A 22,479-nucleotide genomic window follows, 5' to 3' on the forward strand; every position below is an offset into this window, starting at 1 on the left:
GTGACAAGTCGAGTTTAGAAGGATGAGGGGGAGAATCTCATTGAAATGTACAAAATACTGAGAGGCCTAGATAGAGTGAATGTGGAGAGGATGTTCCCACTAATAGGAGAAACTAGAGCCCGAGGGCACGATCCTTAAAACAGAGATGAGGAGGAATTTCTTCAACCAGAGGGTGGTGAATCTGTGGAACTCATTGCCGTAGAAGGCTGTGGAGACCAAATCACTGAGTGTCTTTAAGACATAGATATATAGGGGATTAATAAGGGAATCAGGGAATTAAAGGGAGAAGGTGGATGAGAAACATATCGGCCATGATTGAACGGCGGAGCAGACTCGATGGGCCGAATTGCCTAATTCTGCTCCTGTGTCTTGTGGTCTTACACGGGGATCTTGCCAGTGAAAATCCCATTTTTGCCACTGGCGTTGCACCCACAGTCAATGGGACAATTAGATTGCGCCCCTTTTGTCTCATGCTCCAGAGCGTACCTCTTTGCCCAATATCTAAATAAACAATAGCGTTAACTAGGGTATACAACTGAGAACCGTTACTCTGTACACCATCTACTGGCAAATATCACAAATTCTAGATACACATGGCAGAATTCTTCCAAGCAAATAATTAAGGGCGCAATGCTCCCACTAGCAGGAAACCCAGAATGATTCCCACTGGTGCTAGGAGCAACCCCGTTGTGCAATGCTATGGCACTTGAATTTTTGTTGTTGTTATAGAATTGGCGTTTCCTTGCCATTCCATGGCACACCAGGGACCGGACTGCATCCGAGAGGAGTGGGACCTAATCTCCGACAGGTCCTGCACCTCGGAGATCTCAAATAGCTGCTACAGCAACCCCCCCCCCCCTCCCCCTCCCTCCCCATTCTTCCCTGCAGTGAGGATGTGAACCAGATTGCATCCAGTGCTGCGGGCTAGGAGCACTGCGCTCCGTTCGGTACGAATCCCGTTTAGGTGCTCTGTTATTCTCCAGGAATAACAGGAGGTGCACCATGCAAAATGTTGGGGGGGGGGGGGTGCAATCTCCCCCATAGTCTCACCAAATGGGATTAAGGGCCATATTTTTATTACCGAGGCAAGTAACTAGAGTCAGTTTCCAATCTAAGGATTGTTGCATCAAAGTTTCACTCTGGGGAGGTAGCAGTGGTATAGAGTTAAGTCTACCAACCCTGGAAACAGATCATAGGCAGATACAGGGGTGGGCAAGTGCCAAGGCAGCTGGATAGAATGCATACTTTGGTTTTCTGAGTCTTTGTCCCTTTTAAAAAAAGTTTTCTCAGCTCTTTAGCCTTACCCCTCACCTTCCCATTCATTTGTTATGCCCTCTCTATGCCACCACATACAACTTCATATTCCCATGCAACTTCATATCCTTATGCTATGTTCATAGCCACTTACCATTATTCACTATAGACAGACATCCGAACCCATGTGGAAATGAAAAATATAACTTCTAACAATGCACAAAGCTCTTGCTCAGTCACAGTTGATATGGAAACAAAATTATGTTTATGAAACCTGTTCCAAGTTATCAACTTGTTATAAAAGCAAATAAATTTTTATTCACTATGCACAACAAAGGCAGTCAATCCTTTAATAGCCTCTTTCAATTATCAAATATGAATACAGCCCCTGCTGAGGTAAGTGCTTCTGTAACTTTTCAAACATAGCCAAGCATTCATAATGGTTTCAGTGCAATAAATGCCTTTGGGAAATATAAACAAAGAACTCAATTAAAACTTGGAAACATAAATCTCAAGATGGACTGTGAATAAAAGCAGACCAGCAGAGTGTTTGTTTTAATCTGTCCACAGCTTCAGCATGGTTTCTATGTTTAAAGTCAGTCACTTAAACAGATCTTAGCTACCTTTCACAAGAATTTGCATTTACTCTATAAATTTGTGAATCCAACTCTATCGACCAAGATTCCTTGCAACAGTGAAAATAGGGACCGTTTGAACTCAGCATTGGCCCATGGTGATGATTGGAAGATTAGCTTCCAAATACTGGGAATTTGTTTTGCTTCTCGTAAATAGAAGGTGAAATTGACATGTGACAGACTAGTGGACTGTGGAAGTTCCTGGGGAGTGCTTTTGCAACCTGCAGGAGATAATTTGTTTGTTAGCTTGGGGAGATAAAGTCACAAATATTTTAAAGCAGAGTAATCTTGCCTGAAGACAAGGAAGAGGCTGAAACAACCGAGTTGAAGCAGCTGTTTGAAGACATTCAGCCAGGGTTTGAAGGGGTTTCAATCGGAGCCAAATCTGTTTTATAAAGCAAGTATTACTCTTATGCCCTACTAATCTGAAACTGGATTAAGAGTTATGTTTCTTTTCTTGTTTAATAGGAAATTGTATGGTTGTGTTTAGGGGCAATTGTAATCGGTTATTTCCAGTTGTGAAGTTAAAGTTTAATATTGTATTCATCATAAAAGTTGTGTTTTAGAAAAACCAAAGCCTTATTTTTTTCCTGCAATCTCTCCTGGAGTGAATCATTCTTTCTGCGTAGTCTTAAAATAACTAAAATATTGGAGTTTCTGTCCAGTATCCTTGCCACTGTTGGTGTCTGGTCTGGGATCATAATACCTCCCAAATATAAAACTGTTAAAAGTCTCTTCCCCTGAGCTGTCAAACAAAGATGATCCAGACATGCAAACGACCTGCGAAACAACCGTCATTCACAGTCACTAATCTTGACTGGGGTCAATCTCAAATTTGTGATCAGATAGCACTGATCTTGAAACTATGATAGTAGATTACACACTGGTAATTATTGAGTTAAAACAAACAACCATTCATTAATAATCGAATGAAGGTAATCACCGACAATACCGTAAAAAGGATCGTCACCGATTATGGCTGTTCTGGCCCATTGTGACCCCAATTTTATAAATTCCCACATATGAGGAATGCTATAGACAGCTCATCTAGAATTCAACTAGTGCTTTTTGCACTGAGAAATACGCTTTGGGACTCCTAACCCCCCTGAGAGGCAGATTCTAGCAATACAACATTAATACAGACACAAATGTATATTTTTGGCCACAAAGCCAAACCTGATATTTATTGGCATACATGTTCCAGCAGGGGTCACTAGATACTGATCATGAGAGGGAACTAGATTATTTAGTTTTGGTCTCAGCCCAGAAGCACTGAAACTAAATTGTAATGTCCTTTCCACCGCCTTTGCTGAACGCTGCTGTCAGCACATACCAGGGAATGAACCAATTCTGAGAGACTCTAGCACTTGGGTGGATCATGCCTGCTACTTGCCTCTTCACAGAATTCCAGTAGATTCAAAAAGGGGCAATATAATGGAAATATTTACACTGATGTAAAATGGAAATGAAATCACTAAACCGCAACAAATTTCTCTATGGTTCAGTCAATTAAAAAAAAAAATTCATGGGCTGGCACCGCAAAGACCAGTATTTACTGCGCATCCCTAATTTTCTACGTGAGGCTTGGAGGGGGAAATTTCAGGTCGTGGTTTTCCATCTCATCTGCAGCCCTCATCTTTTCAGGTGGTAGATGCCATGGGCTGGATTCTCTGTCCCACTGGATTTCTGGTTTAGCATGCCGGCGGGATGCTCCGTTTCGCCGGCTGGTCAATGGGGTTTCCCATTGTGGGGCAGCACCACGCAGTCGGGAAACCCCCGGGCTGCCGGCAAAATGGAGCATCCCGACGGCATAGAATCCAGCCCCATTTGTTTGGAAAATGTGGTCAGAAAATCCTTGGTGATCTGCTGATGGTACAGACTGCAGCAGTAGTGCACTGGTGGTGGAAAGAGAGAGTGAATAAAGGTGTCGAACAGGGTGCCAATCAAGTGGGCCTTTTTTGCCCTGTATAACGTTGACGTAGAGTGTGTTATCGGAACTGCTGTCATCCAGAAAACTGGAGAGCAACTCATCACATTCAAGTGGGAAAGCTATGGGAGCCAAGAAATGAATTCATCACCATAGAATACCCAGTCTCGGACTGGTTCTTGAAGCCATATTGCTAGCATAGTTAGGTTTCTGGTTAATGATGGCAGGTGATTCAGCAGCTGTAATCAATTCCAGGTGCTGACAATTTGCTCTTTGAAATGGTCATTAAGAAGCAAGTTTGTGCGCTAACATTGAGCTCAAGCCAGAGTGTTGTCTGGGTCTTGTTGCATGCAGGCACAAACTGTTTTAATATTGAAGAGTTGAAACTGGAACTGAACACTATGCAATCAGCAAACCTCCCTAGTTTTATAATAATAATAATCTTTTATTGTCACAAGTATGAAGTTACTGTGAAAAGCTCCTAGTCGCTACATTCCAGTGCCTGTTCGTGTAATCCGGTACGGGAATTGAACCCGTGCTGCTGGCCTTGTTCTGCATTACAAACCAGCTGTCTAGCCCACTGAGCTAAACTAGCCCAATCATATTTTGAGCATATGTTGGACAGATAAGGTAATTGATGAAGCAGCTGAAGACAGTTAGGTCGACAGCACTACCCCCTCGAGGAACTCTTGCAGTGATATCCTTGGTTGAGCTAATTGGTGTTCGACAACCACCATATTCTTTTGCAAAAGACGCAACTCTAGCCAGGTCGAGTGTTTTATTCCCTCCCACCCCCCCTGGACGTTGATGGGCTTCCACTTTGTTAGGGCTCCTGAATACCACACTTGGGTCAGATTATTAGGGCTCCATTAATGCAAAGGACAATCATGCTCACCACACCTCTAGAATCAGCTCTTTTGTCCATGTTTGGACCAAGATTATTGTAGTGATCCTCGCCTGAGTATGTACAGAAGGCGCTGACGGGAAATGGAAGTACCACCAGGGGGCAGCACGGGGACATACAAGAGTGACGCCGAAGTCCCGCCCTCGCGCACTTTGGCTGTAGAGGCAGGGGAGCAGGACAGGACGGAAGTTGAGCTCAGGGCTGCAAGTGGTTAGGCCTAGTTGCAGAGCATAGAAAAGCAGTATCTTTACAAGTGCCATTCTGTAAGTAAAAGCTAACAAAGTAATTTATTGTGGAGCACAATAAACCATCCTTCAACTGCTGAACGACTTCTAGCATTCTTTTAAGAAACATAACAATTATAATGAGGTTTGAAGAAGAGTAGTCCTGGAGGAATGTAAACTAAGCATCAACAAGCAGGTTTCGCTGAATAGATTCAACTTGATAGCACTATATCCACACCTTCCATCATTTTGCTGACAATCAACAGTAGACTGATGGGTGCTAATTGGCCAGATAGGATTTGTCGTGCTTTCTGGTCACAACATACCTGGGCAATTTTTCACCTTGCTGGGAAGATGCCAGTGTTGTGGCCAATAGCATCCTGTTAGTTATATTCTTTGAATGCAGGGGGTAAACTCAGTTGAGAGCTTCAGTCTGAAAATAGATGGGAGAATGAAATATTCTTTGATGTTCCCTCAAGACTGCATTGCCTGGATACATATGGAAGGGGGCCTTTGCATATGGTGCACTCACTGAAATGTCATGTGATTTCCAATGATAATCACTGAACGATGAGAAAAAAAAAATGGAATTTCTAAAATTCTGTCAACCACCAGATGAGCACAAACATTGTGTGCATTTACTTGCAGGCATGTAGAGTCTCTTCTTGAAAACTGCTGCAAAACAATAAACTCTGAATAGGATCCATGAAGTTCTTAAACCCAGATCATCAGAGACATTGTATATCCAGTTTAGCTCACTTGGCTAAACAGCTGGTTTGTGGCGCAGACCAAGGCCAGCAACATTGGTTCAATTCCTGTATTGGCTTTTGGTTATTTATGAGGGCTCAACCTTGCTCCTCGCCAGAGGTGTGGGATCATCGGGCTAAATCACCACGAGTCAGCTCACCCCCTCAAATGGTCACCTGGGACTATAGTGACTTTACCTTTACGTATATTTCCTACCACATTTCTATTCAGTGAGGTTGCTCACAGGGAACAGAGCCATATGAAATTTCCTCTTAATTTTTTAGCCCTTCGAAGACAATTATGGATGGACGATGAATGCTGTCCTAGACAGTAATGTCCGTATCCCGTAAAGGAATTTTAAAAAAGTACCCTCAAGAGTACCACAAGGGGAAATAGCTGTATATTTAGATGGTACCTAGTCATTCTGTGTTCCCCTCAAATGTTGTGCATGCACGCACTCCTGGCAAAACCCTTTTAAAATTCCCATGGCAATGCCAAGGTCAATGATTGTGAGCCATTATACTCTAGTTACAGTCACTGCGAACTAGGGATGCAATCCAGAGATTTTCTGGGGTGTTATATGCCACATAGCAGATTTTCCCCACAAGAGCTGTTAGAAGAGCTCAGTATGATAAAACAAAATACGGAAAGAAGCACAATTTATTAAAAATGTTACATTCTTAATAAACATACCAGCAGTTACATTGCATTGTAAAATTATTATTTCAACACCAACCCTACACTTCAGGTGCTTATGTAAAGCATTTTGGGATTCTAGAGGTCATAAAAGATACTTATTAGTGCTGGTCTTCTTTCCTCACAAATACCATTGCAAATAACAGCTATGTTCTAGAATGTTAGTAACATATAATCTCCTGAACATTATTGATATCAGCAATAAGGTTTGCAGTCAGAAGAAACCACAACTGAAGATTATTGAGAATAAATGAAGAACAATATCAGGTGTGACGAATAAAACAGTAACAAGATAAATTATGTGGTGGGTGGTGGGTGGGGGGGGGGGGGGGGGGGGGGGGGGGGGAAGGGAGAGAGAAGATGCAGGAAGAACGAGGAAACAAAGAAATCTGTGGTTGTACAATTTTTGGGTCTTTGAAAAGTGGGTTTGAGTAGAAATAATTCATTAGTAAGTTCAAGATTTGGGAAGTTGGCCTCTTCAGTCCCTCCAGCCTTATTTACATTGAACAAATCCTGCACCTGCTCTCCCCTTTTATATTCTGCTCAGATCAGTGCATGTACTGATCAGCCAATGGCCATTTGTCTGATACACACTTACAGCTCGCAGTTTTCAGTTTGCAGCATGCAGCGTCTCCGCTTTGAAGTCAGTTCAATGCAGAAAATGCAAGGTGAATACCAAACGCTTTGGAGAACAAAGGCTGGGAAAGTCAGATGATGGCCTGTAGCAGTCAGAAAATAAATGTACCAGAGAGAGATTTGAGCTTGCGATGGGCAGCAAGAGGGAATGCTTTGGCCAAATATGTAAAGTTAAATATCCTGTTACTTAGATGGACATAAAATGCAGCATTAAAATAGCGAGACAGCATGTAGAAACGTGACCACCGTGGGTTTGAATTTAAAGTAGATTAATTGAAGGGCACAGAAGGATGGAATTTAAATAAGTTTCTGGTGCACTTATCAATTGAACAAACGATCATAATTCACACAAGGGCGAGATTCTCTGGTCTCCAAGTGTTTCTTGGCAACAGGAGAGGACCCTTAGTTGGCCGGCAGTGGGTTCTTCTGGTGCCGCCACTGCAATGGGAATTCCCATTGAATCGACCACACGTCACCAGGAAACCCATTGCGGGTGTGATGTGGCAGGACTGGAAGATCCCGTCAGCCTGAATAGTCAGAAGATCTCGCCCAATAGAAGGTGAAAGTAGGTCTGCTGTTGAACCTCTAATCCAGTAAGAAGGGAAATTTTAATAAATTCTTAGAGGCCGTCATAATACCTTTCTATGTCATGGAGGAATGGCCAATTAATCCTCCTGGTGACAAGCAGATCAAGGGATAAGCATACCATATCATTATAATTTTAAGATGAATGTAATTTTGTTGTGTGTGTCTGTTTAGAATTCAATGAGGAAAACCATCCTTCAGAACCTTTTATTTACATAGTGAAAAGATTATATTTTGCTTCAATCAACATCCTGTCTAGTCACAAATTAAGTATTCTATAGGATTCTCCTGACAGGCCCATGAATCCATTCTTGTAAGTCTTATGCTATTGGAGCCTGTGTGAACACCAGACTGGTGCCAAGAATAGCAGCTGAAATCAATCGTGCGGTAATATGATTTTCTATTACATTTTCCTTTGTTCAATAAATTCATGCAAAGAAATTCTCTACATTGCATGGATATAAAATGTCTCAAAAGTATGTTCATTATTCTGGCGATGTGCTTGAAAGTATATTAAGCCTTAATCAATTAACTGGACATTGGGACCTGGAGGTTGCATAGTTACTTGAAATATACATAGAATATATATACACAATATAATCTTAAATACTGATCAGATGTTTATGTAAATTGCAAAATTTAATGAGTGGTTAAGACCAACAGTATAGGATAGTAACATTTAAAACAAACTGAAAGTTATTAAGTGGCGGTAGGTAACACCAAGTGTGGGATTTAAACATCTGACAAGATAACCCACACATGAACAAATTATTTTAATTTGAGTGAATTTCATTCTCACCCGGACACCAAGTTTATGTGGCAGCCATAATGTTAGTTTACTAACAATGGCCTAAATTTTAGGACTTTCCAATGCAATCAGGGATAAGATTTCTTAAGTGCAGAAGTCATCTTGTATGAAATCAATATGTTCTGAAAGAAAAGTAATGTGTAGCATCACTGCAATTAGGATCACTATTCATCTGGCTTTGAACCAAGCAGCTGAGATTCAAAGTAGATTATCCAGAAATTTCTGGTGTAAATCAGATGCCAAAAGTAAAAGTATTTTTGCTGAAAGGAAAACATGTTGTTGAAGCTTTTTGTCTTGCATTCATCAGGACAGATTTTTAGGGCAGCACGGTGGTGCAGTGGTTAGCACTGCTGCCTCACACCACCAAGGTCCCCGTCTCAATCCCGGCTCTGGATCACTGTTTGTGTGGAGTTTGCATATTTTTCCAGTGTTTGGGTGGATTTCGCCTCCACAACCCAAAGATGTGCAGGCTAGGTGGATTGGCCACGCTAAATTGCTCCTTCGTTAGAAAAAAAATAATTGGGTACTCTTATATTTTTTTTTTAAAAAGGACAGATTTTTTAAAAAAATAATCTTTATTGTCACAAGTAGGCTTACATTAAGTTAATGTGAAAAGTCCCTGGTCATCACATTCCGGTGCCTGTTCGGGAGAATTCAGAATGTCCAAATTACTTAACAGCAAGTCTTTTGGGACTTGTGGAAGGAAACCAGAACACCTGGAAGAAACCCATGCAGACAGAGAGAACATGCAGACTCCGCCCAGACGGACAAGACAGACAGACGGAGTGACCAGAGCTGGGAACTGAAACAGGGACTCTGGCTGGGTGAAGCAACAGTGCTACCCACTGTGCTGTCCAATGCAGGAACACCAAATGTTAAAAAGAGCGCAACAATTTATATTGCATTAAATAAAAAGATGCTGATTGGTTGGCATGTTCTCTGGTTGGGGCATTTCCATGGTGAATGCACCAGAGAGCTATTGCGTCCCTACTCTCTTGGTCAATTCAAAAAAAAAGGCACAATATGTGGAAGTGTTCCTTTTGCATGCAAAAGGACAAGCCCCTGTGCATGAATATATGTAGCTTCCAGCAAGTACAATGCCAACAGATGGTCTTAAATTGGTTGTAAATGTAATTCTCAAAAACACTTGGGATTGTTCATTCCGATCCAAGGCTAATTGAGTACAGTCAGTACCCTGCCTGTTGCAAACAGTTGAAGGGATGTGCTATTTGATACGATCTGCCAATCATTGGGTCATCTGGCATATGTACCTGGCATTGCACCACACTGAAATTCATACATCACATTACTCATGCGTGGTATGTAGAATATCTTTTTGGCTTTATAAGTTTGTTATAAGATCCTGAGGGGCCCTGACCAGGTGGATGCGGAGACACTCAGACAGAATCTAGAACTAGGAGTCACTTAAGAGGTCGCCCATTTAAGACCGAGAAAAGGGGGAAACCTTTTCTCAGAGGGTCGTGAGTCTTTGGAATTCTCTTCCTCAAAAGTGTTGGAAGCAGAGGCTTTGAATATCTTTTAAGGCAGAAATGGTTAGATTCTTGATAAACAGGGTGGGTTAAAATCAGATCAGCCATGATCGTATTGAATGGCGGAGCAGGCTAGAGAGATCCAGTGGCCTCCTCTTGGTCTCTAATTCATCTGTTCCAATGTTTGCATAATGGCAACACTGTTAGTGGAAAATGCCATTCTTGTTGTTACTGTATAATAGCAGAATGAAACGGCTAGTTTCAATTGTAGCTCAAATTTATGAGACACCTTACCCTTCCAGGTTAATTTGATGTAGACTGGGCACTTTCATAGATCATAGAATTCACAGTGCAGAAGGAGGCCATTCGGCCCATCGAGTCTGCACCAGCTCCTGGAAAGAGCACCCTACCCAAGGTCAACACCTCCACCCTATCCCCATAACCCAGTACTCCCACCCAACACTAAGGGCAATTTTGGACACTAAGAGCAATTTATCATGGCCAATCCACCTAACCTGCACATCTTTGGACTGTGGGAGGAAACCGGAGCACCTGGAGGAAACCCACGCACACACTGGGAGGATGTGCAGACTCCGCACAGACAGTGACCCAAGCCGGAATCGAACCTGGGACTCTGGAGCTGTGAAGCAATTGTGCTATCCACAATGCTACCATGCTGCCCTTCGAGGTCTGACAGCCGTAAACATGTCTGTCAGTAATACATAGGGGGCACTGATCTGATCTGAGTAACCATCATCTCTCTTCCTCCCTTTGAAATTTGGCATTCTATCTGTCCCGATAAAGTGAAAGATAAAAAGCTTGGATAGCAGCAATACTCAAGTCTCGTATTACCAAGCAACTAAAAGTATTCTTTTTCTACTTGCTTCTTCTGACAGGGAAACATGGTTTGTTTATTGAGGTTTCCAGGATCAGCAAAACAAACACAGGAAATGATCATATACAACATCCCAAATCCCTGCTGAAACACCTACCTGTCACTTTGGAAACTGTAGAAAACCCAAGGTTGGATGCTCCGCCGGCGGGATACTCCGTTTTGCTGGCAGCCAGGGCTTTCTTGGCGGCGTGGGGCTGCCCCACAATGGGAAACCCCATTGATCAGCCGGCGTAAAGGAGCATCCGGCCGGCGTGCTGAAACAGAAATGTGGCGCGGTGGGATGGAGAATCCAGCCCCTGGTTTCTCATTTGGTAACTTTTATTTTGTTTTATTTTTGAGCTTTAGTTCTCAAGTCTCGACAGGTTCTGGAAACCCAGGGTGTGTGTGTGTGTGTGTGGTGTGTGTGTGTGTGTGTGTGTGTGTGTGTGTGTGTGTGTGTGTGTGTGTGCCTGGCCCACGTCGGGGCTGGCGCGGAGAAGGGAGCCACTGCACATGTTTGCACCGGTGCCACTGCACATGCGCGGACCCAATGGCACCCAGTTGATGTCGGGATCAGCATCAGAGCGGCGAGGGTCGCTCGAGTGCCGTACTGACCCCCTGTAGGGGCCAGAATTGCTGATCCTGAGGCCATGTTAACGCAGTCACGTTTCTCGACATAGTCATAGACAGAGAATCCCGCCCCCTATTCTCCAAACTAACAGTTTCCGGTTTGTTTTATACTTTACCAAAGATTGCATATTTGTAGCACAAGCTACAAAAGTAGCAGACAATCGATAGCATGCCATAGATATTAATCCACATTAAATATTTTGCAATATTTTTAAAGATTCAATGGTAATGAGATCATCAAGTTCTGTGCTTTTGAGAATTCATTGGAATGTGATTATGGAGTTGTGCTTTTGAGAATTCAGTGGAATGTGATCATGGAGTTGTGTGCTTTTGAGAATTCAGTGGAATGTATCCATTTCATTAAAAAATAAATAAACTTTTTTTAATAAACAAATGTTGGTGTCTGCACAGGAATGTGCAAGCTTCTATTGCCTATTACATTTGTCTGATAGGCGTTCAGATAGTGAGATAAGGCGTAAATTCCTATAGATATGTTCCAGCTCTACAGGAAATGAAAAGGTTGGCAGCGGGTTAAAAAGATCAGTTTTGTCCAGAGGATGCTTAGCTGCAATCTGAGCAAACTTTAAAGGGAGCAGTTTTGATATAAAACATATGATCCAACCAGACAAAAGTTAATAAGTCAGTCTAATCAATTGTTTCACTCGGAAAAGGTCATAATGATGCATTAGGTTTCTGACACCTATAACATTGCTCATGATAAGTTTGAAAGAATAAGTCTCAGCTCATGTAACCCTTTCAACAGTAGTGGGAATGTATGGACTCAATGGAGTTGGAGGATCCAATTTGACTTCCTGTTTATTCACTTCCATATCGGAATTGTTCGAAAATGGCAGGGGGCGGGTTTAGCCTGAGGTTGCAGTATTCCCCCAAATGGAATCAGAAAGATTGGCTAAGATGTCATGCTGAGGTAGTACCTCAAATCAATACCGAGGTGTATTTCCACAAGAATGACTTGCATTTAAAATGCATCTTTAATATAGTATAAATGTCCCAAGATGGTCCACAAGTGCATCATCAGACAAAACGGACTAAAAGAAAGAAAATGCAGTGGCAAAGGTTTTACGAAACATCAAGGAAAATCAAGAGGAAAACAATTGTTGGGAGAGAAATCAAGGAGCCAAAGACTGAGTCAACTGAAGTCACGGTTGCCTATGATGGGAATATCAAGTGAGGGTGGAGGGATTTACAACGAAGGCCAGAATTAGAGAGTTCTCAGAGTTATTGGGCATGAGGAAGTTTCCAATGATCGGGAGAGCAGAGCCATGGGCAGTTGGGAGAATTAAATATTGACACAAACTAATCTAGGGTGTGTGAGCACAAGATGCTGTGAATCTGCTTTAAGTGCGAGTTGAAACAACAGCTTGCACTTGTATAGCACCCTTGAAATGTAGAATTATAGTGTCCCAAGGCCCTTACAGAAGTGTATTCAGTGCAAAATTTAACACCGAGCCAAAAAGGAGGGGATATTAGGATTTCATGAAAAATAATCATGTCAAACAGCTAAGTTTTATGGAGGATCTTAAATTAGGAGGGAGAGGGGCAGTGACAGAGAGGTATGTGCCTCCTGCTCAGCTGATCCTCTGTTGAACAGCACGTGGAGGAAGCACAGAGGGTGGCAAGGGCACAGAATGTATTCTGGATGGGAGAACTTCAATGTCCTTCACCAAGAGTGGCTCGGTAGCACCACTACTGACCGAGCACTATAGGACATAGCTGCTAGGCTGTGTCTGTGGCAAAATGGTGAGGGAACGAACAAGAGAAAAAAAAACACACTCTACTTCATCCTCACCAACCTGCCCGTCACAGATGCATCTGTCGAGGACAGAATTAGTAGGAGTGATCACCGCACAGTCCTTGCGTAGACAAAGTTCAATCTTCACATCGAGGATACCCTCCAAAGTGTTGTGCGCTAAATGGAATAGATTTTGAACAGGTCTAACAACGAGATGGAGCATCCATGAGGCAGTGGGCCATCAGTAGTAGCTGAATTTTACTCCCACATTCTGTAACCTCACGACCGGCATATCCCCCACACTACCATTACCACTAAGCCAGGAGATCAACCCTGGTACAATGAAGAGTGCAGAAAAGCATGCCAAGAGCAACACCAGACATACCTAAAAATTAAGAACCTGGTGAAGCTACAGCATCCGACTACTTGCATGCCAGTCACTATATACATCAAGCGATAGACAGAGCTGAAAAATTCTACAACAACAGATCAGATCTAAGCTCTGCAGTCCTGCCATATTCAGCCATGAATGGAGATGGACAATTCAACAACCCAGGCTCCACAAATAACCCAATCCTCAAATGATGTGGGAGGCCAGTTAAGCAGTGGAAAAGAGAAAGCTGCAAAACAGAAGGCTGAAACATTTGCAACTACCTTCAGCCAGAATTGCCAAGTGGGCAATCCATGGTGGCCTCTTCCAAGGGTCCCCAGTATCACAGATGTCAGTCTTCAGCCAATTTCATTCTACATAATATTAAGAAATGGTTGAAGGCACTGGCCATGGGCTCTGAAAATATACTTTTTATTCAATTAAGAGATTTAGGTGTCCATAGCAATGGCAGCATTTATTGCCTATTCCTAGCTGCGCTCAAAGGTGATGGTGAGCTGCCTTCTTGAACTGCTCTAGTCCCAGAGGTATAGGTAACCCAAATTGCTGTTAAGGAGGGAGTTCCAGGATTTTAACCCAAGAGAGTGAAGAAACAGCGATATAACTATTCAGGATGGGGAGTGTCTTGAATGCAAGTTTGAAGTGGTGGGGTCCCAGGTGTCGACTGCCCTTGTCCCTCTAGATGGTAGCAATCATGAGTTTGGCAGGTGATGCCAAAGGAGCCTTGGCAAGTTCCTACAATGCATCTTTTAGATGGTACACATGGCTGCCACTGTGCATTGGTGGTGGAGGGAGTGAATGCTTGTATGTAAAAGGGGTACCAGTCAAGCAGAATGTCTCATCTTGGATAGTGTTGAGCTTCTTGCATGTTGTTGGAGCTGAACTCATCCAGGCAAGTCGAGAGTATTCCATGACGCTCCGAACTTGTGCCTTGTAGATGGTGGATGGGCTTGGGGGACTGTGATGAACAATGCCTTTCATTAAATCAAAATTACGTTAATTAGCATAATAATACAAAGAGCGAGATTTACTGACCACCTCGCCACCTGTTTCCCGTTGATAGCACCCAGAGTCACTGGGAAACCAGTGCTCCAGCGTGGGACTGGAATTTTCCGCTGGCGTGAACAGCCAGTAAATCCTGCACAAAGCGTCAAACTAATGAAGGCACTGTTTTGAAATCAAGGCCGGATATTTGGGTGGATTCAGAAAAATACATCTGCGCATTTAGGCGCCTTCTGGAATGCACACCGAACCAATGTGTGAATTTGCTCAGGGTTTTTGACTTTTCGCATCGGGGCCTAGTTCACAGGATTTTGCAAGCCATGGAGTGTGTGAAGAGTTCGGGTGCAGAGCTGGACCAGTTGGAAAGCCTGCCTCACTTCTCCAACACAGAAGCCCAGCTTCCAACATCATTTAAAGGCTCTCTAACCCTCAAGTCTCACCCCCCATACTACCTCTGATCACCCATGCATCCACATTTCCCAACCCTTAAACCTTATCCTCACCCCTTCCAACCCACCGCCCCCCCCTCCCCTCATGTCATTAGATTTCCCTCCAGTTCACCCATGTCACCTAATAGTGACATTTGAAGGGGTGAAAACATTCTACATTTACTTTTTTTAAATGTTTTTTTACTAATCAGCCCCCATGAAACTAGTGTATGGACACGTGTGTGGGTAGTAGTACAATATTTGTGAGGCCCTCACAACATGGGGGATCCCAAACTTGAAAAGCTGCTCGTGCGCACATTTTGCACCCAGGGTCTTTCTGACCTGCCCAAAGGTGGGGGCTCGGGAAGACATAGGAAAATTGTTTTTCGTTTGTTGAAAATAACATTGAGTCACGTGATTCACACCTCCATTGGAGAGATAAGATGCCAAGTCTAAACTGTTTAGTTATATTGGGAACAGAGCACTTGAAACTTCACTTCATTCATTTTACAACAGGTATGCATCCATATTTACAACTAGCATACTTGTTGGAGCACAAATCCCTGAAACATGCTTTTAGCTGTCTGTGTAAAAAAGATTCAGCCACATAAATATTTGGATGAAAGAAGTGCATGATGTCACAATCATTGTACGGAGATGTAATGGTTCGAGATGACCAGGAGGTATGGTGATGTAGTAGTTACACTATGGCATTAGTAATCTACAGACCCTGGGCGGGATTCTCCCAGCCCTGGACTGAGCCGGAGAATCCCCGCGAACGGGCCACGCCACCCCGACACGCAATTCTCCGCAAGAGCAGAGAATCGGCGCCATTGACACCGGCAGGGTTGGTGCGGCACCAGTCACGGGCTGCTCTACGCGGCCGGCCCGCCAATTCTCCGGCCCGGATCGGCCTAGCGGCCGTAAGAAAAGAGCAGAGTCCCGCCGGCGCCGTTCTAACCAGCTCTTTGCTGGCGGGACCTCGGCGTGGAAGGGTCGGGTGGTGGCCTGTGGGAGGGCATCCAATGCGACCTGGCCCGCGATCGGGGCCCACCGATCGGCGGGCTGGCCTCTGTGGCTGGAGGCCTCCTTTCCTACACGCCTCCCTGTAGTCCTGCGCACCATGTTGTGTCGGGACCGGCGCGCTGAAGGAGGCCACTGCGCATGCGTGCGTTGGCGCAACTGCGAATGCGCAGCTCCCGGGATGCACAGTTCGCACCGAGGTCATCAGCTGGAGCAGCACGACCCGCTCCAGTGCCGTGCTGGCCCCCTGTAGGGGGCAGTTATTCCTGGGAGCGGCCTGTTCATTGCAACGGCATTTACAATGGCGTGGACACACTGCCGCGGGATGGGATAATCCCGCCCACGGGATGGGAGAATCCCTCCCCCATGTTAATAATTCAGAGAACATGCAGCTGAAGTGGTACTATTCGAAAATCATAAATTATGTTAGGACAGACGACCATGCCTTTTTCTATTTTCCCACCTCCCTTATGACTCAACTTTTACCATCTTCTGTTGTGAAGGTGTTAACATTGATACGGTAGTGGTTGTGTCATGAGTTTGAAGAAGCCAGTGGACCTGGTCTGATGATCCAGTAGAACAAGAACTCAAATCCCGCTGTGGCAGTTTCAGTTTCAAAATCCAGAGGGGAAAAAGTGGCCATGAGAATGGTCATACAAACCTATTTTTCTCAACTTTTTAGGGAAAGGAGCTACTGTGCTTACCTGGTCTATATATGTCTGCAGCCGACACCAAAAGTAGTTACTGTGAAGTGACCTAGAAATAAGTTGAGAGGGATAGATTATGATGTGATACGCATTTCAAGGCAACTTGAAAACTTACAAGTACTGCTTTAATAAAACTTGTGCATCATGGTCAAGGTTCTAATCCATTGTTAAACTGTTCATAGTTAATTCTAATTTATCCGCATTTCTCATTTTTCAGTTTAAATAAGAACCATCATGAACAGAGAAGACATTTTGATTACCCCATCAAGTAATGTTAGCTGAGCTGCTTCTCATTTTCTGTGGCGAATGCACTACGAAGTACAGGGAGCATTGATCAAGTATTCACAGGCTGTTGTGGCTCCAAATAAAACTCATTTTGCCAGAGAATTAGGCAGCAGGTACAAACCTATAAATTTCCAATTGTTACAGTTTTGTCATACTTTCAACTTTTTAAACTGGTGTCTCATATGTTCAGGCTGATGTTCAATGCTGTGGAATACGATCAAGCAGGAGCAGCCATACCTAGAATCATAAAACCTTACAGCGCAGAAAAAGGCCACTCAGCCCATCGTCCCACATCCCCCCCCCAAATCTTTCTCTTTATATTTGCACTGGAGTAACAAGGAAAGCTTTGGCCTCCATTTTCAGAACTGTTGGGCACCAAGGTGTGGAAAGCAGGATAACGCTGGTGCTGTAAATCTGAAATAAGAGCAGAAAAATCAGGGATGACTCTGCAGGTCTGGCAGCATTTCCAAAAAGGAGCAGAGTTAGCTGCCTGGATCTTGTGGGCCCAATAACAGCGAAAAGTGGAAAAGCCATTTAACTGTTAGTGAGCTCAGGCCTCCTTGTGACTTTGTATGTTTTGAAGCTTGTGACGTCGTATTGTTTTGTCTTCAAAGTGCCGGATCACCAGGCTGCTGCAGTCAGTTCATTATTAGATCCATGCTGCCACAGAGAGCAAATTCCTGCCAAAGCCCATGTCAAAAGGTGGGGACATAGTATTTCTTGCAACCATGGATATATCTCCCCTTCACTACTGATAAAGATCCAGCTCAATGTTTTGGGTCTGGTGAGAGATCATTGACCTATAACATCAACTTTGATTCTGTCTCTCTCCCCAGATAGAAGCATAGGACAGGATTTACCACTGCGTTGCACCAAGTGCAGATTTGGGCGGCCGCTTGAATAGCGGGAAAGGCCAAAATCAAGATTTGCGCTGGGAGTGAATCAGTTTGCTATCTAACTGGAAGAGCTCAGTTCATACCCAAATATGGAGAGCACATCATTAACCCTCATTTGCATTAATTTCCATCTCAATTGCGAGACTGAAGTTAAATGCAAAGCCTTCTGGGAATTAACCGGCTCCCCAGCAAGAAATCATGCAAGCGTCATTTAAATGTGAAGCTGAGGGGAACGGAGGAGGGGAGTAGCCATTTCCCTTTTGCGGCATACAGCTCTGTTGCTGCCCCGGTCCTCCGGATGACCTGCTGTCTGGGCTGGAGGAGGGGAAAAGGAGCTCTCCCTCTCTTCTGGCGTGTTTTGGGTTGATGTGACTTTCCACTGCCAAGGTGTGGACTGCTAGGAGGAGGCAGGTGGATCTAACTGAGCAACCTGATGAAAGTATTGAAGAGATGCTTTTGCAGATTGCTGGTGATTTTACTGTGAGTGTGGCGAGTGCTGAATGCCAACTAGCACATCCCTGTGGGTCAAACACACTGGATATCGAGGCTGTTTAACTGTATCTTGAACGCCATTGGAACAGAGCTTTGGTCCTGATGAGATTAGGTCATATAAAAAGGAGGCCTGGACAGAGACTGATCCATAAAACGATGCTCTAGTTTCGTTGAAGACCTGCGAGGGGTGATATTTGGTTTGGTGTTCTTGGTACAGATGAACTTTGAAGCTTTATGTTTCTACCCATAGTCTGTAAGGGAAGGTGGGGTTGAGAAAATGACGATTGCCTCGGAGCTCGCCTCCAATGTGGTCACAAGGGGGTCTATAACAGGTGGCATATGTGGGCACCGCACCTTGACACGAAGTACTGGATAGGGCCAGGGTTGCTGAGGAACGAGCATGAAGATCAGAATCTGGGAGGGTGCAAGGTTTCAGTCAGTGCTTGCTTTTGATTTTGGGGGGGGGGGGGGGGGAAAAACAGGCGGCACAGGCGGCAGCAGCAGGCAAAGCCTCAAGAGGCAATATCGCAGCTCAGTGGAGGTCATTGGGCTTCTTCAGACACTGTACAGCAGTCCTCCTGGTCATGCTACCCAACCTGACAGCCACCGCATCCCTGGCGGTATTGATGACCCTGCTGTTGATTCTCCGACCCCCTCAACAGGGGGGATAGAAATGCCCCATCTCACATCGACGGCATCAAGAAGCCTGGCCAGGTTAGCATCCCCAAAGTGAGGAGCCGGTCTGCATACTGCCATGTTGGTGTGCTGACAGAGAGTGGCGAGGGAGCATTTAAAAGCAGCTGCCTGGCTTGCAGTGGGATGCTGAGGTGCAAGACTTGACAAATCAGATGGCGAGACAGCCAGTAATGGCGAGAAGCTCATGGGACTTATTTCCCGCACAAAGTGTCGTTCAACACAGGCCTTGATCTCATTAATGCGGTGGTGAAGATTCATCTGCCAAACTAGCCCCAAAATTACACTTTAGAAATGTTCCGTTAAATCACATCCATAGAACAAAGAAGAAAATAGGAGCAGGAGTAGGCTATTCAGCCCTTTGAGCCTACTCTGCCATCCAACTCAGTAAAATAAAGCAAATCAATGCGGATGCTGGAATCGGAAACCAAAAAAACTGGACAGTCTCATCAGGTCTCATCATTGGGCAGCACGGTAGCATGGGGGCAGCACAGTAGCATGGTGGTTAGCATAAATGCTTCACAGCTCCAGGGTCCCAGGTACGGTTCCCAGCTGGGTCACTGTCTGTGCGGAGTCTGCACGTCCTCCCAGTGTGTGCGTGGGTTTCCTCCGGTTTCCTCCCACAGTCCAAAGATGTGCGGGTTAGGTGGATTGGCCAAGCTAAATTGCCCTCAGTGTCCTAAAAAGTAAGGTTAAGGGGGGGGGGGGGGTGGTTGTTGGGTTACGGGCATAGGGTGGATACGTGGGGTGATCATGGCTCGGCACAACATTGAGGGCCGAAGGGCCTGTTCTGTGCTGTACTGTTCTATACTGTTCTATGTTCTATGTTCTATGTCTGAGAGTCAAGAGAGAGAAGGGAGCCAAGGTGGAGTCTGGATGACTATCAAAGCTAGAGAGAACTGGAAATAGGATCAGATTTATACTGTTGTGAGGGGCGGGGAGGAGTGGGGAGCAGTGGGGCTGGATAGAGGGCCAGTGATAGGTGGAGATCAATCTTAGACCGTCGCAGGTGAGCTATCAGACATGTGGATTCCAGAACTTGGATGTGAGCTTTTCAGACACTGCATTTAATGGAAATAAAATTCAGGATGCAAAATGTTTAACAATTCTCCTCATTCAACAAGTGGCAAATGGGTGTTCCAATTTGGATTCCATATAAAGCCACCCAAAATCAGTGTTCAGCCCATTTTTAAATGAAATAAATGAAGTGAAAAGAAAATTGCGTATTGTCACAAGTAAGTTCCAAATGCAGTTACTGTGATATGCCCCTAGTCGCCACATTCCAAAACATGTTCGGGGAGGCTGGTATGGGAATTGAACCAGACCTGCTGGTCCGCTTTAAAAGCCAGATATTGAGCCACGTGCCAAACCAGCCCCTAGTTTGGTTCACCTATGGTGATATTAAGAGGAATATACCTGACATAGCAACGGTTATGGCAATATCACAGCTGCAATGCTGACGGCAATGGCACTCAAGCCAGTTGCTACCTTAGCGAAGCTGTTCCAGTATCAAGACACAGACATACCAAAAAAATAGGGCAGCACGTTGGCACAGTGGTTCGAATCCCGGCCCTGGGTCACTGTCCGTGAGGAGTTTGCACATTCTCCCAGTGTCTGCGTGGGTTTCGGCCCCACAACCCAAAGATGTGTAGGATAGGTAGATTGGCCACGCTAAAATTTCCCCTTATTGGAAAAAATATTGGGTACTCTAAATTTAAAAAAAAAGACATTCCAAAAAATATAGCATCGTCTGTAGGGACTGTTTTGATGGATCGGTTTAAGGGGCGTTATCGGAGGGAGTTTATTTTATGGGCAATGCCTGGTATGAGTAAAACACTTTGGGTGCAATGAGGAGTGGAGTCTATGATGCACATCGGACTGTCAACAGTTGGTCGTGGTGGCAGTGGAGTAGAGGCAACAAAGTTATCCTGGCTAGAGAGGTTGATACCATGAGGGATAGATTAAAATTGATGGGAGGCATTTGGATAGCAACAGTGCAATGGGGATAGCAGAGGAGGGATGGGACAGCATAGGCTAGGATTGCATGGCATAGGGTGAGATGATGGAATTGGTTAAATGTGACAAAATGGCAGGGGCAATTGTTGCTATACAGCTTATTACGGAAAAAGTATTTGTTCTAAATATTAATATTCACTAAATCCAAATGAAAAAACAGAGTTGTCAAGTGAATAATACATCAGCATTGATTTTTTTTTTAATGGACAATAGAAGATAATTTCTATACCCTTGAGCATCTACGTAGTCCAACTCCAATGGACTCGCCATACCATTAAAAAAAAACTTAAATTCGAGGAAGTAGCAGTTATAATGTTGCTACGAAACTGGAATCCTAAATAAAAACGGATTGGTAGTTCCGAAATGGTTTTCTTCAATAATTGCTGAAATTATAAAATGGGCGGATTTCAAGGAAAAAGACTGTTTATTTCTTGATGAACATTGCACCCTCAGATGTAAACTCATCATCAACTCCGGAAAAGACAGACAATTTCCAATTACATTTTATAACTATACACAAATCACGGTTTAGACTTTTGACAAAATGTGTTTACATTGCTAAGCCTGCTTTCAGACATTGATAACGTTTTGTAGCTTTTTCTAGAGTGAGAAGTTTTAATTGTTCAAAATGTCTTAGAAGTACAGATGCAATAAATTGGACTACCAATATTTAATGATTCTCAGCTAGCATCAATATAGATTAGCCATCGGATAAATCTATCCTCGCCAATTGCCACCCCATCAAATCTTCCTGATCCTGGTCAGAGCTAACCAAATGGCTAGTGGGAGTGCTTCACCAGGTGACTGCATTTAAAATACAACTGTATTGAATTAAAGACGAGTACCTTCAAGAATTTAGCTGTTATTGGATTAAATTCTAATGGTCTTGAAATAATCAACTGATTTTGGACAACAATGTTTAGAATATTTTTTTACATACAACATTTCCTCCCTCCAAGCTTCATTATACATTTAGGAATTTTTGTCACCAAAATGTTAGTTCAGTGTTCTTGGTAGATGAAAAAAAATCGCAATGAAGGTACAGCCTTAATATTCCTAAAATTGGGGATCACAGTGACTAACTGTGTTGCAATTAAACAACTGCTGAACAAACATCTTTGGGTAGCTTCAGAAAGTCACATCATGCAGTCTTTATCATCTCAGAATGGATGAGCTGTTGGCATTAGAATTCATCGGTCTTCCTATTCACATGACCTTTAGTTACCCTTTTTGTAATTCTCCTGTGTTTCCCATATCACTGTAGCTGACAGCAGCTGCAGATTGCATAAAAAAGTACTCTGGGTAATTTGACAACTATAAACTGTCCCCTTGAAGAACCTCAAATAACAGATACAAGCATGCATTTTTTTTGTGTGTTTGAAGAGA

General features: G+C 43.8%; 1 protein-coding gene across 3 annotated transcripts in view; it reads right to left on the reverse strand.

The window, feature by feature from the left end:
- Positions 1-22,479, reverse strand: part of LOC119962696 (ciliary neurotrophic factor receptor subunit alpha-like) — a 359,277-nt gene that overhangs the window by 273,826 nt on the left and 62,972 nt on the right. For 2 of the 3 annotated variants that reach the window (XM_038790629.1, XM_038790628.1), the window contains one exon: positions 16,709-16,760. The exons of the other annotated variant lie outside the window; for it this stretch is intronic. Coding sequence is in view for 1 of the 2 variants with exons in the window: in XM_038790628.1 (XP_038646556.1) it covers positions 16,709-16,760 (52 nt within the window). In the remaining variant the exon portion in view is untranslated. The remainder of the gene's footprint in view (positions 1-16,708; positions 16,761-22,479) is intronic. 3 annotated transcript variants of the gene reach the window in all.

The sequence above is a fragment of the Scyliorhinus canicula genome, chromosome 3 (assembly GCF_902713615.1).
Source record: "Scyliorhinus canicula chromosome 3, sScyCan1.1, whole genome shotgun sequence".
Taxonomy (NCBI): domain Eukaryota; kingdom Metazoa; phylum Chordata; class Chondrichthyes; order Carcharhiniformes; family Scyliorhinidae; genus Scyliorhinus; species Scyliorhinus canicula.